Source organism: Copadichromis virginalis, linkage group LG8, assembly GCF_057382275.1.
Source record: "Copadichromis virginalis isolate Kocher_CV1m ecotype Utaka linkage group LG8, C_Virginalis_male_GT1.1, whole genome shotgun sequence".
Classification (NCBI taxonomy): domain Eukaryota; kingdom Metazoa; phylum Chordata; class Actinopteri; order Cichliformes; family Cichlidae; genus Copadichromis; species Copadichromis virginalis.
Window position 1 is genome coordinate 30,615,307 of NC_140625.1, and position 15,320 is coordinate 30,630,626.

At 45.5% G+C, this 15,320-nt stretch overlaps 1 protein-coding gene across 2 annotated transcripts in view; it reads left to right on the top strand.

Moving 5' to 3' along the window:
• The window catches only part of grid1b (glutamate receptor, ionotropic, delta 1b), a 627,414-nt gene that overhangs the window by 334,984 nt on the left and 277,110 nt on the right, over positions 1-15,320 (top strand). For both annotated transcript variants that reach the window (XM_085467070.1, XM_085467071.1), the window contains exon 3: positions 480-764. In XM_085467070.1, coding sequence (XP_085323196.1) covers positions 480-764 — 285 coding nt within the window. The remainder of the gene's footprint in view (positions 1-479; positions 765-15,320) is intronic.

Here is a 15,320-nt window from a genome sequence, read left to right on the forward strand (position 1 = left end):
GCAGTATTCGCTCGGGTTTATTGGCAGTTGGTTGATGGTTGGACAGCTGAGCGGGTGGTCCTCACATGATTCCGATGAATCTGCCAGTAAAGCCAGTGAGGCCAGCCAAATTTTAACCTTTAACTTAGCCTTAGCAGAGTGGATATGTGGCCTGTTTAATCATCCGTACCGACTCTCCTGCCTGAAAAGCAGAAAGCAGGTTTAAGAGTTCAAAGTAGGTCAGGGCAGGGTGAACATTAGTGCTACCTGTCAGGCTTTCTTCTAGATTTATGTGGCCTAATTTTCAGAGCGGAAAGCAACAAGAGGTGGAGGCATTTTTTAAAATTAGAGCTGGGCTTCTGCAGGACTCTTTGCAGCCTTTGTGGTTGCTCCAGATTTTCAAATGTTTCTGGTTATGTTGCAGTTTATAAATATATAAGTTCATAATTTATAATTTGTCTACCAAAACTCACTTTTCCATTTTCCTTCCCCCCTTCCAGCCTGTGAGCTGATGAACCAGGGCATCCTGGCGTTGGTGACCTCTACTGGCTGCGCCTCAGCGAGCGCCCTGCAGTCCCTGACGGACGCCATGCACATCCCACACCTGTACATCCAGAGGAACAGCGAAGGATCTCCTCGCACTGCCTGCCAGTTCAACCCGAGCCCCGGCGGGCAGCGCTACACGCTGGCCGCCCGGCCGCCCGTACGCCTCAACGACGTCATGCTGACGCTGGTGGAGGAGCTGCGCTGGCAGAAGTTCATCGTGTTTTATGACATCGAGTACGGTGAGTGAGCGGATGATTATCTCGTTTTAAGTTCCTGTTAATGATCTTTGATTGAGCCACACAGAAAGCTTACAGCAGGGGTGGAGAAGTCCAGGCCTCGAGGGTCGTCGTCCTACAGGATTTAGATGTGTCCTTGATCCAACACAGCTGATTTAAATGTCCTGAAGTTCTCCAGAGGCCTGATAATGAACTAATCATGTGATTCAGGTGTGCTGACCCAGGGTGAGATCTAACACCTGCAGGACACCGGCCCTCGAGGCCTGGAGTTGGACACCCCAGGTTTAGGGGCATGAATGGAACTGTTGGAAGCTGTGGTCTCGTTTGGGATCAAACTGATCCTGATCCTGCTGAAATCTGTCAAATGTGGTAACGCTGCTGGTTATATGAACAGCTGCAGCCTCGTGGAGAACATCAAACTTCTCCATTTCCAGCGTCAGTGGCAGCTTTAATTGGCTCGCTTTCTCAGCTTTCTGCAAGCCTTGTTTAGTCTTCCAGTGAGAAGATTTGCACTTTTCCCTCAGTGATGGATTCGATGCTGTGGGATTTGCAGCTTCATGTGCTGATTTTTCCTCCTTAATGCTAAAACATCAGTGGAATTTTCCCCAAAAACATTGCATTATATTCTTGGAATCTGTTGGTAGTCTTATTTCTAGATGTCTGACTGTATTTCTTGCTGCTGCTGAGATGAGGCTGTTGGTATTTGAACTCTGCTGGGTGCCTGTTTCTCCTTTGGGTTTCAGCGGTGAGGATCCTTTAATGCCCTATCTCAGACCAAGTATCGTAGCGTGGGGCCACGGCTCCTTGATGAGTAACCTGCTCTTTTACACTGTGTGATACGTGCCTGGATTGCTCCCTCTGGCAGTCACAGCTACTCCATCTATTTTTGGGCTTCGTAATGCAAACAGCATCAAGCTGCAACGTTTGAGAGTGTGATCTCTTTATAGCCGGCGGTATCATTTTATTTCAAGAACACAAATAACCTTGTTCATCTGAACAAAAATGGATTTCAGTTCAAAACTCTGTTTCCAAAAGTTGCTTTCAGCTATAGCCTCTCTGCTTTTGTTTAACATTTACCTCCCGTTACTCACATGGGACGCATGTCGACATAGAATTGGAAAACCATTAGGAATAACTCCCGACTACTTAAACGATTTTCGATGTGTCTGCGTCAGAATGCTGGAACAAAAACTTTTTTAGATCGACTCTGCTGCCCGCCGGATTTGTTTGGAATGGCTCGGTTGGACTGTATCTTAATGAAATCACATTAGGCTCAATGGATTTTTGAGCGTAATCAATAGAGGATGGTGGCAATTACAATATAAGGATATAGACAGATGCAGGCATTTAGCTTCTCGGATACTCTTATCCAGAGTGATTTAGAGTAAGTGCATCAGTAACTGCAGGCCAGGATCTGAATCCTTTATTAACGAACCGGCGACTCAGTGAAGAATGAGACCAAAAGGCAAACGTGCAGCTACACAGCGTAACGCAGCTGCAGGCGTGCTTTCTCAAATACCTGTTTCAAAACTACCTGCAGTATTAGCTCATACAGAAACTTCACAGACCTCAGAGATGGTGATTGGTTGGCTTGGTAGGTTCAGGGTGGTCAGCAGCGCTGCAGACCACGCCCCGACAGACACATTAACCAGGTGAAATAAATATTTATTCAGATATTTTGCAAATATTTATTTTTCATTTTTTTAGCAGTTGAGTGATTTTTTCCAATTATTTTTTAAAATTCAGGTCAAGGCTGCGCTACAGGCTGCGAAATCCCAAAGGTGATACAAGCATGACGGCTCACTACAGCTTTTGTTTGGTCTATGAATAATTTAAGTTAAACTTTTTAATTTTAAGAGTTCAAAATGTGTTCATTACATAAATAAAATAAAATTTTCTCTGTAGCACTTCATGGATTTGACAAGCAACACACTTTAGGTGTTTATACAAAGCATAAAGGAAAAAAGCAATAACAGTGTTTTCTTCATTTTAGATGCAAAAAGTATTTGCAGCTCCCAGTGTTTTCTTTTCCATGGAAACTGGGTCCAAACGGCTCTTTGGGTGCTAAAGGTTGCTGACCCTGGTGTAGACGATCCACTAAAGAATGGATTTAACAGACTTTTGCATCTTCAGAAAAGATGGGACGCTTTGTAAAATGTAAATAACAACCATGCTTACCAAATCTCATGAACGTCAGATCTTATAACACCACATAGAAAACTCATATTTCATACAAAATATTAGCTGAATTTGATGAAAGCAGTAAAATCTAAAATAAATAAATGTAATGGGGGCAGAAATGAAGTAGTGCTAAAAAGAAACAGCTGGACGAACATTTTTCAGCTAATTACGGTAAATTTTTTCACTTTAAGGATTTAATATGTTTTCTCCGTTTTATATAAAATATGATTTTATGATATTTGCAAGTCATTTGTCCCAACAGCTTTGGGTTTGGAACACCTCCCATCGTGGAGGGAGGGTTAGGGTTCAATACAGAAAGTCCTGCAGAGCGTGGAGCTGTCACAGGCTGCAACACGTGCAACCACCCCAACCTTAGCATGGCTGTCACGGTTGTGACTCTGAACGTTGCTCCGAGTGAAAGGTCTGCATTAGTTAGCGCACCGCGTGCAACTGGACGACGTGAAAAACTATTAGTGGATCATTTATAATGTTGTCAGTGAGCACGAGCTGTCGCCGCCTCTTCCTTTTAATAGCTTCCATATCACAGCAAAGCTCGGCGCCACAAAGCAAACACGGCGCACGTAACAGCCGGACACTTTGTGAAGACGCTGCACTCTGATGTTTTCATTATGATTTTGTTTGCTCTCCCTGTAATGTTGCAGCGTTCGGCTTATTGTTGTCATTTCTGCCGATCGCGTTGCTGCAGTTGGCTGAATAGTGGAATGAATGTGAGAATTCAAATAACAGAATAAATCAGATGAATAAATCTGATCAGACTCCATCGTCGGGGCTCGAAGTACCTGAACGGTAACGTTGGGGCCGGTCCTCCAGTTTTCCACACAAAAGGAAAAAACTGAAAGAAATAGAGCCACGAGTACAAAATCCCACCAGCCATGTGCCGGTGTTTCCGTTTTTTTCTTCTGCTTTTTGCTGTGAACAGTGAAGACAGTCAGGGGGTGTAAAAGCCCCGGTCTTTGGACAGATTTAACGGATGCCGTGCTCTGCTGCGAAGCTGCCCTGCAGCTCTGATATGAACAAGCATCAGGTCGAGCGATGAGAGCTCCGAGTGAACCTCTGATCCGGCTCGGGTCAGCGGGGACTCCCTCACAAAACAGCGCTGTCAGTGCCGAGCGCAGAGTTTGGCCGTGGCTGCAGGAGGTGAACGAATGGACGAGCTGTCGAGGATCACGCCGGCTGATGACATTATATGTGACAAAATGTAATAAGGCGGAGCTCCAAGGGGAGCAAAAGCTGGGAAAGCCATTAGATCTTGAGGACTGGAGACATGAGAAAGGAGTAAAAGCATGGGCGCAATTCAACCACAAACGGGCTGCATTGATGTTTTTGTTTTACCAAACTGGACTTTAGAGAGGACACAGGGAGACAGCTGTCAGTTAATTGCATCATGTTCTCCTGTTAATAACTTGCTGGATAACTGTGTGAAAGAAGCTGATGGATTTTCACTCCTCGCTGAACCAACCCAACGATTCCTCGAAGAGTTTCTGAAGGTTTGAGAAGCTTTCAGATTTCACTGATTTGAAAGCATGTTTGATAGTAGACGCATCATTTCACGTGGAATGTTGTAACTACCATCACGTGAGGAGGTAAAGGTGTGCTTTGCTAAAATTGCAAAAACACTCTTCTCTCCCTCTGTAGTGGCACCAAGCCACGCCGGCTGAATCTATTTATCCAGGCTTTTAAATTCCTGCTGCTTCCACTCCAGCCTTAATGAAGTTATAGCACAGGCTGGCTTCTGTCCTTCCTCCAGCGCTGTGCCACGACATGAAGGAAAAGTATGGATAGCAGTGTCTGATCCGTATGATATCAAAGAAGGCTCCGCCTCCATCACCAAGGCCCTGTGTGAAACGAGTCAGGGTGTGTTTGAGCTGGAAATCATGCAAAGCTACTCTAAGTTTAACAGCATGGAGCTGGAAATGAGCGGAAATGTTTTTTCTCTTGTGTTGTAGAAATTCAGCTTGGAAAGAAAACAGAGGAAATTTGATTCTTCTTGCAGTTCTTAGAATGAACAAAGCTGTGAATCGCACTGCTCTGTCCCTTTACTGTAACAGCAGACTAAGTCAGCTGTTCTCAGACTTTTTGGGAACATTACAGGGAACAACAGTTTTCCGAGGACCCTGTAATGACCCAAACTCTTATTTAACTGGCTCGGGCTTTGAATGGGTGCTCGCCAGCTGACTAATACGCCGCGCTGCACGACAGACATGTTTACTGCACTCTGAGAGAAGCCAGTTATTTCACGACAGATGGATGAGATGAGTCACCGTCATGTAAGAGTTTTGATTGGCCCAAAATAGGGGCCAGACTTGTAATAAACACAGTGTGACTGTTTTGGTGGCCGTGCACGGGTTGTGGATGTCGAGGATGCAGAGACGGCAGCGCTGTGAGCTCAAACTTTAGTAAATGAAACATGAAAGATTAGACTGGATGATAACGTTCACTCTGAGCTCTGCCGGCTTCAGACGTAACGTGTTGACAGATGTGACAGTGTGATGTTTCCCATCCACAGATTCAGTGTCATAAAATCGTCTTTACAATCCTCTGTAAATGAATCTTTAATTGTGTCAATGACACAGCAGCTCTTTAATCGGCCTGTTTGCTGTTTATTCAGTTGTTAAATGGAAGTGAAGAGCTCACTTCAAAGGTAGCTGGGAACAGCCTGTGGAGGATCTTTTAAGTGAGACAACACTGAATGTTTTCGGTGTTTGGTGTGGCGGAGACACGCTGCGCTGCGTGATCCCACCGCACCGCTTACCAATTAGTCGAGGCGGCGTCGGAGTGTGTGCGGAGCGGCTGTGTGCATATCGATCATCGTTACAGCGGCTGGACGTTTCTGGGTTTGAATTCAGTGTTTGCACGCCCGAGGTTTCAGCTGCGTCTCGTCTGCCTCACGCTTTGTGTTTTGTGTCTTTATTTCTAAGTTAACTTTTTGTGATGAATGAGCTGATTTCAGGCTTTGCAGGTTTATTTGCTCAGTTTATTCGAAAAGCTCAGAGATCCATTCGTACTTTTGTGGTTTATGTCTGTTCACCTGGAAGTGACGCAAGCCGCTGCTCACAGAGCTGTGAACGGTCAGCGGCGTCCAGCGGCGCTCTGGCTCAGGCTCAGAAGAGGCCAGCGGCTGGAGGCCACATCAATAAGTGGACCGTGCGGACTTTTCCTTTCTCTCTGATGTGACTTCAAAACCTTCAAATATGAGTGAACAGCAAATTCAAGGACGTGACGTGTAATCATCGCCCGTTCCTTCAGAAAAAATGGATTTTGGCAGAAGATTTCGGAGCAAATTGATGTTTACGCTGCCATTTTTGAGCCTAAAAGAAAGTGGAATTGACACTTGGCACATGTTCAGCCCACACGTCCAGTGAGCTTTGCCAGACCGCAATGTTGCTCAGCCGCTGGTACGTTGTTTTCTGTCGGTAGTGCTTCCTCACAGTGCGCAGATTCCTCATCGCCGTCCAGCTTTTATCGGTTTTCCATTCAAACGTAATCGTCCTTTCAGAGGGCAGATTTGGTTTGCTACGCCACACGTGGAAAAAGACAGGCCTGCTCTCTGGACCTAATCACACACGCGTATTGATCCTCTTGTTTTCCTGTTGATACTAATCCTCCCTAATTTCTGTCAGTCTGTATTCTCTCAACCATTCATTGTTTCTCTGAAAATCTGTCCTTTTATGGATTTCATGTAACGTCTTTCGCTGGTGAACATCGCGCCTGAATATATGAGCAGCGCTGTAAAGCAGGACGAGTCCAGCAGAGAGGGAAGTGAACAAGAAGGCGAGAAAAGGCGAAACAAACAGACTACGACCCCGTCGAAGTTCGAGGACGAGTTTTGACGCCAACTTTGAACACGTGCACAAGTCTACTAACCCCTCTTCGTCTTCATCTCTTCCTCCTCGCTCTGCGTGACGTGCGAGGCCATTACGAGCGCGAGCCGAGCAGAGGAGGCCCATTTATTCAGATTAGAGGCTCATCGTTGAGGGATACGAGGAGCAGATGGGCTTTTTGGTTCGCTTGTCTGGCCGAGTCCGCACCGACCGTCCGGGACTGTCAGTCGGCCGTGATGATGATTAAAGAAGCTCCTTGGCTCGCCTCCTTCCGCCCTCGCTTTTTTACTTTTTCATCCATCCGAAGCCTCGGAGCTCAAAAAAACGTCTCTGGTGCAATTTTGTCCTAAAGGGCGATAAGTAAGACGTTTGCTGCCTCGCAGCACAAACGTAGCCGTGGTAGGACGCTGCGTGGTGGAAGAATCGCCCTTCATGAGCCAGAATAAAGAGAAGACATCGTGCACTTTTTATTTTTGATAGCTGGGAGTCGTTTTTTTCAAATTCAAATTCAAATTTTATTTGTCACACACACAACCATACACAGTATGACATGGGGGTGAAAGGCTTGTAGCTGTACAATGCCCGACCATTAAATGACAGAGGAAAAGTTTTACAATATTTACAATTTACAGTTTACTACAGAAATGTACAAATTAACTTAGGAATTTACAGTAAAGAATGTGCAAATAGCAGAAGAGATTATAAAGATTATAAAGATTATAAATTATAGGATTATAGGAAATGTGTGGTGGTGCGTGTGGTGACGTGTTTGGGAGAGTCCAGTCCTACACCTGGTTCAGGCCCCGAATAGCCTGGGGGAAGAAGCTCCTCTTCATTCTCTCTGTTTTGGCCTTAAGGGAGCGGAAGCGCTTCCCAGACCTCAACAGTGAGAAGAGTCCATTGTTGGGATGGGAGAGGTCCATCATAGTCTTCCTAGCTTTGGACTTGCACTGCTTGGTGTAGATGGACAGCAGGTCAGGGAGCTCTGATTGAATGATGCGTTCTGCCGAGCGCACCACCCTTTGCAGATCTCATCTGTCCTGCTTGGTGCTGTTCCCAAACCAGGTGCAGATGTTTGCCAGATGTTTGTCAGGACGCTCTCGATGGTGCAGGAGTAGAAGTTCTTGAGCACCTTCAGTGGCAGATGGAAGTCTCTAAGTCTTCTGAGGAAGAAGAGACGCTGACGGGCTTTGTTAACCAGGGTGTTGATGTGACAGGACCATGACAGGTCCTGAGTGATGTGGACACCCAGGTATCGGAAACTGTCCACTCTCTCCACTGGCGTGCCACTGATGATGAGGGGCTTGTAATTCCTCGCCTGCTTTGTAGTGAAGTCCACGATCAGCTCCTTAGTCTTGCTGATGTTTAGGAGGAGGTTATTCTCCTGGCACCAGGTCTCTCTTTTTCTGAGTATTCTTGGGCACAGACGACTGCTGCAACACGGGGAGCAAATAAACATAAAACAGGTAGAAGATCTCAGTGAAGATGAATAATTAAAGGTTATTAGTCTCCTGATGAGTTTTTAATAATCCCACTGCACTCAGGCAGCATCCTCATCTCCTGTGCTCCTGCTGGGTAACTGCATCCACCCAACGTTTTCAAATTTCATCATTTAAAAATCATTTTTTACATCCTATTAATTTTTTATTTATTGATGTAAGTTAGTGCTGAAGCTGTTTTCTGTAGGTTTTTATTGCATTAATATTTAACTAGACTGGTTTATCTGTTATTATTTTACCTGCACATACTTCACCTCCTGTATTTCCTCAGATGTCTTCATTTCCGTATTCTTAACATTTACGTTAATATTTTATAACACAGCCTGCGACTTACAGCATAATTCTCCTGTAATTTAATGGAACGTCCCTGCACGTTTTTACAAATTGCAACGTTTTATCAACACATAATAAAGTTGAGTCTGTGTGGGAGACATTTCTTAAAACAAATATTAGCGCAGCCGTGCGGTGTTGACATCGTTTCCCTCGTAGCTTCAGTGCAAATGTGCAGCTGGGCATGTGTTCACAGTTTCACTTCCCTCCCACAAAACTTCCTCGGGGATCTTCTGCTCCTCATCGTGAGCTGCAGTGGCCAGCCCGGAGCTTCCAGCATGATGTCAGGAGCCAGATGAATTCCCTGCTGGAGATTTCTCCAGAAGCTGAGGCTGCTGTGAAGGCTCTGCAGCAGCAGCCTAAACTTCTCCACTGGTGGCCACGTTTGGAAGCCAACGAAGAAATGAAGTTGGTCTGGTCTGAGCCGCTGTGGGGACTGCAAACAGCGTGAGGGCGTGGGGGCTTCCCATGATGCACCGAGTGCTTCTTCTTCACTCACTCTGTGTTTATAGACAGTGAATCGTTAGTTATTGTTAATCTCTGGCTCGCTTCCACAGCATGTCTTTATCCTGTCATCCTTCTCTCACCCTCCCTGAGCCTGGTTCTGCTGGAAGTTTCTTCCTGTTAAAAGGGAGTTTTTCCTCCCCACTGTCGCCAAAGTGCTTGTTCATAGGGGGTCATATGATTGGTGTCCAGAACGTAATGAAACACAGAGAGGCGTCATCATCTGACATCATCATTCATGTCTGATCATTTACCGCAGCTTCTACCTGTGAGGCCGCGGCGCTAACAACCAGAGACGTCATATCTTCAAATCGATGTCACCTCGTTTTGTCCTTCATTGCTTTGTTTCCTACCGTGTTGGTCCATTTGCTTGACCGTAAAGGCCACAGTGGCCCCGTGGATGAAGCATCACTCAATCAGGACAGAAATGTCTCGTCACAGGAAAAGATTTTTAGGAAGCAACTACATGGTTAGTTTGGTGAGCTCGCCCTAAACCCCACGCCGAGTTTCACAGCAGTGATGTCAGTCATGTGCCTCAGCACCTCACCTCTATCACAATAATAATCTTTCTGCTTTACTGTGTTTTATTCTGCTCCGATACCTTCAAAGTGAAAGAAGGCGTTATTTCTTTACCAGCGTCGTACGGCGTCTGCTTCCACTAAACTCCTGAGGAATTTCACACTTCTTCTCTGCGGTTACGCATGTTTGCTCGAGTTTAATCAGCAGCGTCTTTAAAAGGGAGAGCGTCTTCATCGACAGAGGAATGATGAAAAGACTACATGTTCCAGCCGCTGCAGAGCAAGGAGGGTCATGGGGTTATTCATCAGTGAGAAGTACTTTGTGGGAGATTGACACTCCTGCGAGGGCGATGCTTAAGAAAAGGTCAGAGGTCAATGAAATCATTAGGATTTATTCAACCAGTGTATCCAAATAGCATCTGACTTATTGAAAGTTGCCTTGACCTCGAGAGTTTATCCAGCATTTACCACCACGGGGTGAACAAGTGCAACATGTCAGAGTTTCTATTTCTCAAATTCAGAGTAACGACCTGAAAAATGGGGTATTGCAGGTTTTCTAAAGCCCTGCTGCTGGCAGAAGAAAGGATGTGGAGATAAAGACACACACACACAGCACAAGAGTGGACGATTGATTTCTGCCCTTCTACGTGGGTATCAATATGGCCAGCGTTGCATGGCTTCACTGAGCGTGACGCAGCAGCTCAGGCGCATCAAAGCTGCAGACTCCAAATGTCACGCTGGCCGCACACCGGCTGGCCAAGCGCACGGATGGACAGCCGAGCTGCAGTGCGCTCTGGGAAACTGTGTTTTTCATCAACACCTAATCAGAGGCAGCTGTCAGGCGGAACAGACGGCCGTCCCGCAGAGAAACGCTGATAAAGATATCGACAGAGGCCAGAGAGCGTACGTGTGTGTGGGAGGGTAAATAAGCACACTCACCTCTTCTTTTCTTTTCCAGTGTTGCTTTGCTGTTCTCCAGGCTTTGTAATCATTTACAGGATGGAGATCAGCAAAGAGAAACAAGCTGCACATTAATGTTACGGCTTATTTGCAGCAAAGACAAGACGAGGCAGCTGTACAGCAGCAAAAATGCTGACTGGCACACTTAAATAATAAGTCAGATGGCGTTATGTTTTCTTCTTATCAGCATATCCCATTACACAAACAAAATCAGCAACACTATAATCCTACTGAGAAGTATGATGTAGCTCATTTGTCTGTGCTGTAAATCTCCATTATTGTCCAAAGTCAGGCTCGTCCTTGGGCCTCTGAGCCACAACATCGAGCATGGAGACTGTCTGAGGTTCACGTGTGAAAGTGTACAATCTGTGGGAAAGGAAAATGATTTGCATGTGTCCGAAACTACGGAGCCCCGCAGGGGACATGGGAGAAAAAAAAATTAAGACGGACTTTTGCGAGATCTCGCAAAACAAACTCGGGATCTCGAAGCTAACGGGAGGTCGAAGGCCGAAGAATGCGGCTAAAACTTTTGCGAGAACCCGAGTTTGCAAAAGTCCGTCTTAATTTTTTTTTCTCCCATGTCCGCTGCGGGGCTCCGTACGAAACAACCTCGAAACTCATCAGCATTAAAATCCCTCCCTGCTTTGTTTGACCTGCAGTACCACACAGTGACCACCAGGTTTCATCTGTTATCAGATCTTTTCTTTATTGCCCCGGTAACTCCTGATTGGTGGATTTTGTGACTTTGTTGTCCTTTATTCTCTCTAAATGACCCCACACTGAACTAGTCACATAAATATTACCTAACTATGACAGCACCACTGAGGGGACACTGGCTGACAGATTAATACATTATTGGCTTTGAAATTTAAATAAACAAAAAAAGACAAAGAGAACATGAACTCAGCGTCACTCAGTGGTGTTGCAGGCTTTATGTGGCTCTTGATTTAAAAACAGAAGGTAAAATGACACCAGCCTCATCTGTACAAACAGTAAATGAATGACAGTGTGTTTGCTCTTCACAAACGGAGCAGGAAAGTGAGCGTTAACAGTCAGCGTGTTTCCTCTTCAGTGGATTCAAGGCGATGGCGGCTCGTGTTTTCATTGTGCCGCGGCGCCGTGCGACTGAACCATACTGCGCACTTCTGTTGACATTTTATGAATGTTTCATCACTGACAAGAATGATCAGATGAACCGCAGCTCTCCAGAGTACTGAGCTCTCTATCCAAGCAAAAGTGCCTGAAAAGAATCAGATTAAAATGAAAATGATTAAAGTATAAAATATTCAAATGTGGAGTTACCGGGAGGAACGAGGAGAGGAAAGAGAGAGCGCAGTAAATTAGAGAGAGGTGAAAAGGGTAGAGTGGGGGATTAGCTCCAGACAGCGTGAAGAAAGCTGCGCCCGAGGCCCATCGCTGTTAGGATGCATTTATGTCTCGGCCTCCTCGTACAGCTTGTTTGCATACCGAGTGCGCTCTCGCTTAAACCTGTGTGGCTGTGCGAATTCTTCTGTGTGCTTCATCCATACTTTGCATTAAATTAAAGGACTAAACCAAAGCAGTGAGCAGGTTGTGGTTACTGCTCAGCCTTCACTGCCTCAGCTTTATCGAGTCAAAACAAGCTTTGAAGATTTCACAGCAAGTGTTTTCAGCTCGTCTCAGTCCACATCCTTCCTTTGCTTCACATGCTCAGAAAATAAAATGGCTTGTACTTTCTTTTTGTTTTCCATATGGAATCATCATCATCAGGGGGAAACACTGAAATAGGCAGGGTATTGTCCTGTGAGCCTATCCCAGATATCAGAGGGTGAATGGTGGGGCAGCAGTCTATCAAACAGCTAACGCAGAGAGACAGACGACCACTCGCACTCACTCCTGCTATCGTTGCACTGTCTTTAGAAGTCATCGTGTCCGGCTCTGGCAGTGCTCGTCCTGTTCCTCCTCACACAGAGGAACATACTGGTCCTGTTGCTGGGTTCTACACCCCCGTCCTCTCCTCACCATCTCCCAGTATCTCATACGTACTCTTCAGACTGTCCCGGGAGACACAGCATGTATGGACGCGCCATCCTGGGGGCGCTGGACTTCCTGTGCAGCCTGCAGGTCTCGAGAAAAGCAGCAACAGAAAGCAAAGCTGGAGAAGAATCACTCAGAAGGGTTAACGTGAGGGCAGTGGTCTGTGGACACCACCTGCTAAAACAATCCCTTTGTGGGTTGTTGCCTCTCAGGTGCACCTGTGGTCACTTGTTTGCACCGAAGCAGCTGACGATGGTCCGTGCTTCTAAACTGATGTCGATCCCTCAGATTTAACTGGCTTTATTGGATATTGTGATGACTGAGTGTGTTTGAGATCATTGATAAACTGACCAAAAAGTCATTTTGGTTATTTGCACATTTATTAGCTTTTAAACCGAACCGAAAGGAGTGATTTTTCAGGGGTGAAGAAATGTGACAGAAAGGGAAATAATGCTTATTCCCACACAAAACTCTTACTGGGAAAATCTCTGTCTCTCTTCCACAGCATGTCTTTATCCTGTCTTCCTTCTCTCACCCCAACCAATCACAGCAGATGGCCCCGCCCCTCCCTCAGCCTGGTTCTGCTGGAGGTTTCTTCCTGTTAAAAGGGAGTTTTTCCTTCCCACTGTCACCAAAGTGCTGCTCATAGGGGGTCATATGATTGTTGGGTTTTCTCTCTATGTATTATTGTAGGGTCGACCTTACAGTATAAAGCACCTTGGGGCGGTTGTTTTGATTTTGCGCTGTGTAAATAAAGTTGGGATCCAAACCAAAGGGAGACGTCAGCCTGCGTTTTATGCAGAAACACTGTAGGAAGAAGCTGTGTTTGGAATAAAGAGAGATTATTTTGTGAGAGGAAGAAGAGGAGTAAATGTTTTGAGAATAAAATGAGTCATTAATCTATTGTTTGGCTTTGAAAACTGACTCATTTAGACAAAGATTATCCCTTTATAAAACCGCATGATATTGAAATTTCATTATCCGTGTTCAAACAATTTCCTTTGTCTGTAAAGATGAACAGAAACAGTTCGAGCACATCAGATCTGAGTCCCGTATGTTGTACAGTAATATTATTAGGCTAATACTCGCATTAGAACCATTTTCATCTTACTGCAAACAATGAACAAAGGCTGCAGGGCCTGCAAGTGTGTAAGTTTCTGATAATGGTGAACTTCTGCCAGCCGGTCTGAGTGCTTAACCTCTCATGTGTCTGATCTGCCTAAACTGTTACATCCATTAAATAATAAGCCATTTAGTGCGTCTCTCTGCTTTCAGTCCATCGCTTCTGTTTGGCAGTCCTTCTCTTGGCCTCTGTGATTTTCTTTTAATTACAAAGGAAATGAATGGATGCTTCTCTGTCAATTTAACTGCACTTTAAAATGGCCCCTGTTCACCCCTCATTGGGCTAAACTCTCCAAGAGGATTAAACCGGTCTGAAAGCCACTTAGAGAGAACCTCGTGTTGCTTCATACATATTTAAGGCTGCACAAGCCAAGACAAAACGCTGTTAGACAATGGCTCATTGGCTCTTAGCTTGTTAGCTCTCGGCCTGTCGTGGCTACACTGGAAACACAACGGTCCTTCTGTTTGAGTCCAATTCATGCTGAAATATTTTTTATAACATTAAACCTCCAAAAGCCTTGAAAGTCCTGTTCTTCCTGCGTTGCTTGTGTAACTCTGAGAGCATTGAAGCAGCTTCGGTAATAAAACGAAGTCTCCATCAGTGCCGTTAAAGACGTGGTTGTCCAACAAAAGGAACCCGGCGTGCTGCCGTCCTTTTTAACCTCAGTTCTTTCAATTGGTGTGAGTGAAACTGTTTGAAGTCCTGCTGTGTATATTGTAGTCATTAATTAATAAGGCGTTGTGCAGGCCCGCATGCTTTGGAGTCATATTGTGTGGACACCTGCTGCCTCCATATGTAGTCCACTGATGTCCTCTCATCCTTTTGATGTCTCTGTTAAGATGTGCTCTAATTGGCTGCTGATGGCAGCGTTGCGAGAAGAAAGGCAAGGTCACAGGGTGTTTCTCCGTGATAACACAAAGCTCTTTGATACCTGACGCTGCCACGGTGGTCTGTTCCAGCGGGCGGCTTGTCAAAGCCCCGCCCCTCATACACGTGGCTCTGCATGTCGTGAATCCGGCTATCCCGATGCTAATGAAGTTTTAGACAGCAACATCCGTGCGCAGCTGTGAAAACACAGTTTCTCTTCTTCTAATCAGACGACCGTGAGAGTATGACGAGGCGGGCCACATGTGATTTAGCCCTCAGGCAGCCGTTTACCAGGTTAGGTTAGTAAGACTGCAGTTAGTAGCCATCTGGTCCTTGTCTAACCAAAGTGAGAGCTGTGTCTTTGCCACGATGTCAAGCATAGTATGTGTTCACTAACACTGCCCCGGGCTTTGACCCTGATTTTGATCTCATGGTGTAGCTGAGGTGAGAAAGGTTTCTGGTTTTAGTTTGGGAACCTCACAATTGTATCGCTCCTTTCCTCAGACAACGTGACCATCATGCACTGGGGCCAAGAGCGAGCAGGAAACTGAGTTTTGGGTCTAAAGCTGCTGCATGAATCAATGGAGTTTAAATATCCCAGGCTCTTGTGTTAGCCACAAATATTTGGTTTACTCTGATGAATTTGTAAAGTTGCAGCTTTTTCCTCTTTTTCTTTCTTTTTTCTTATTTTTTTTCCTTTTTTTTTTTACACAAAAGTG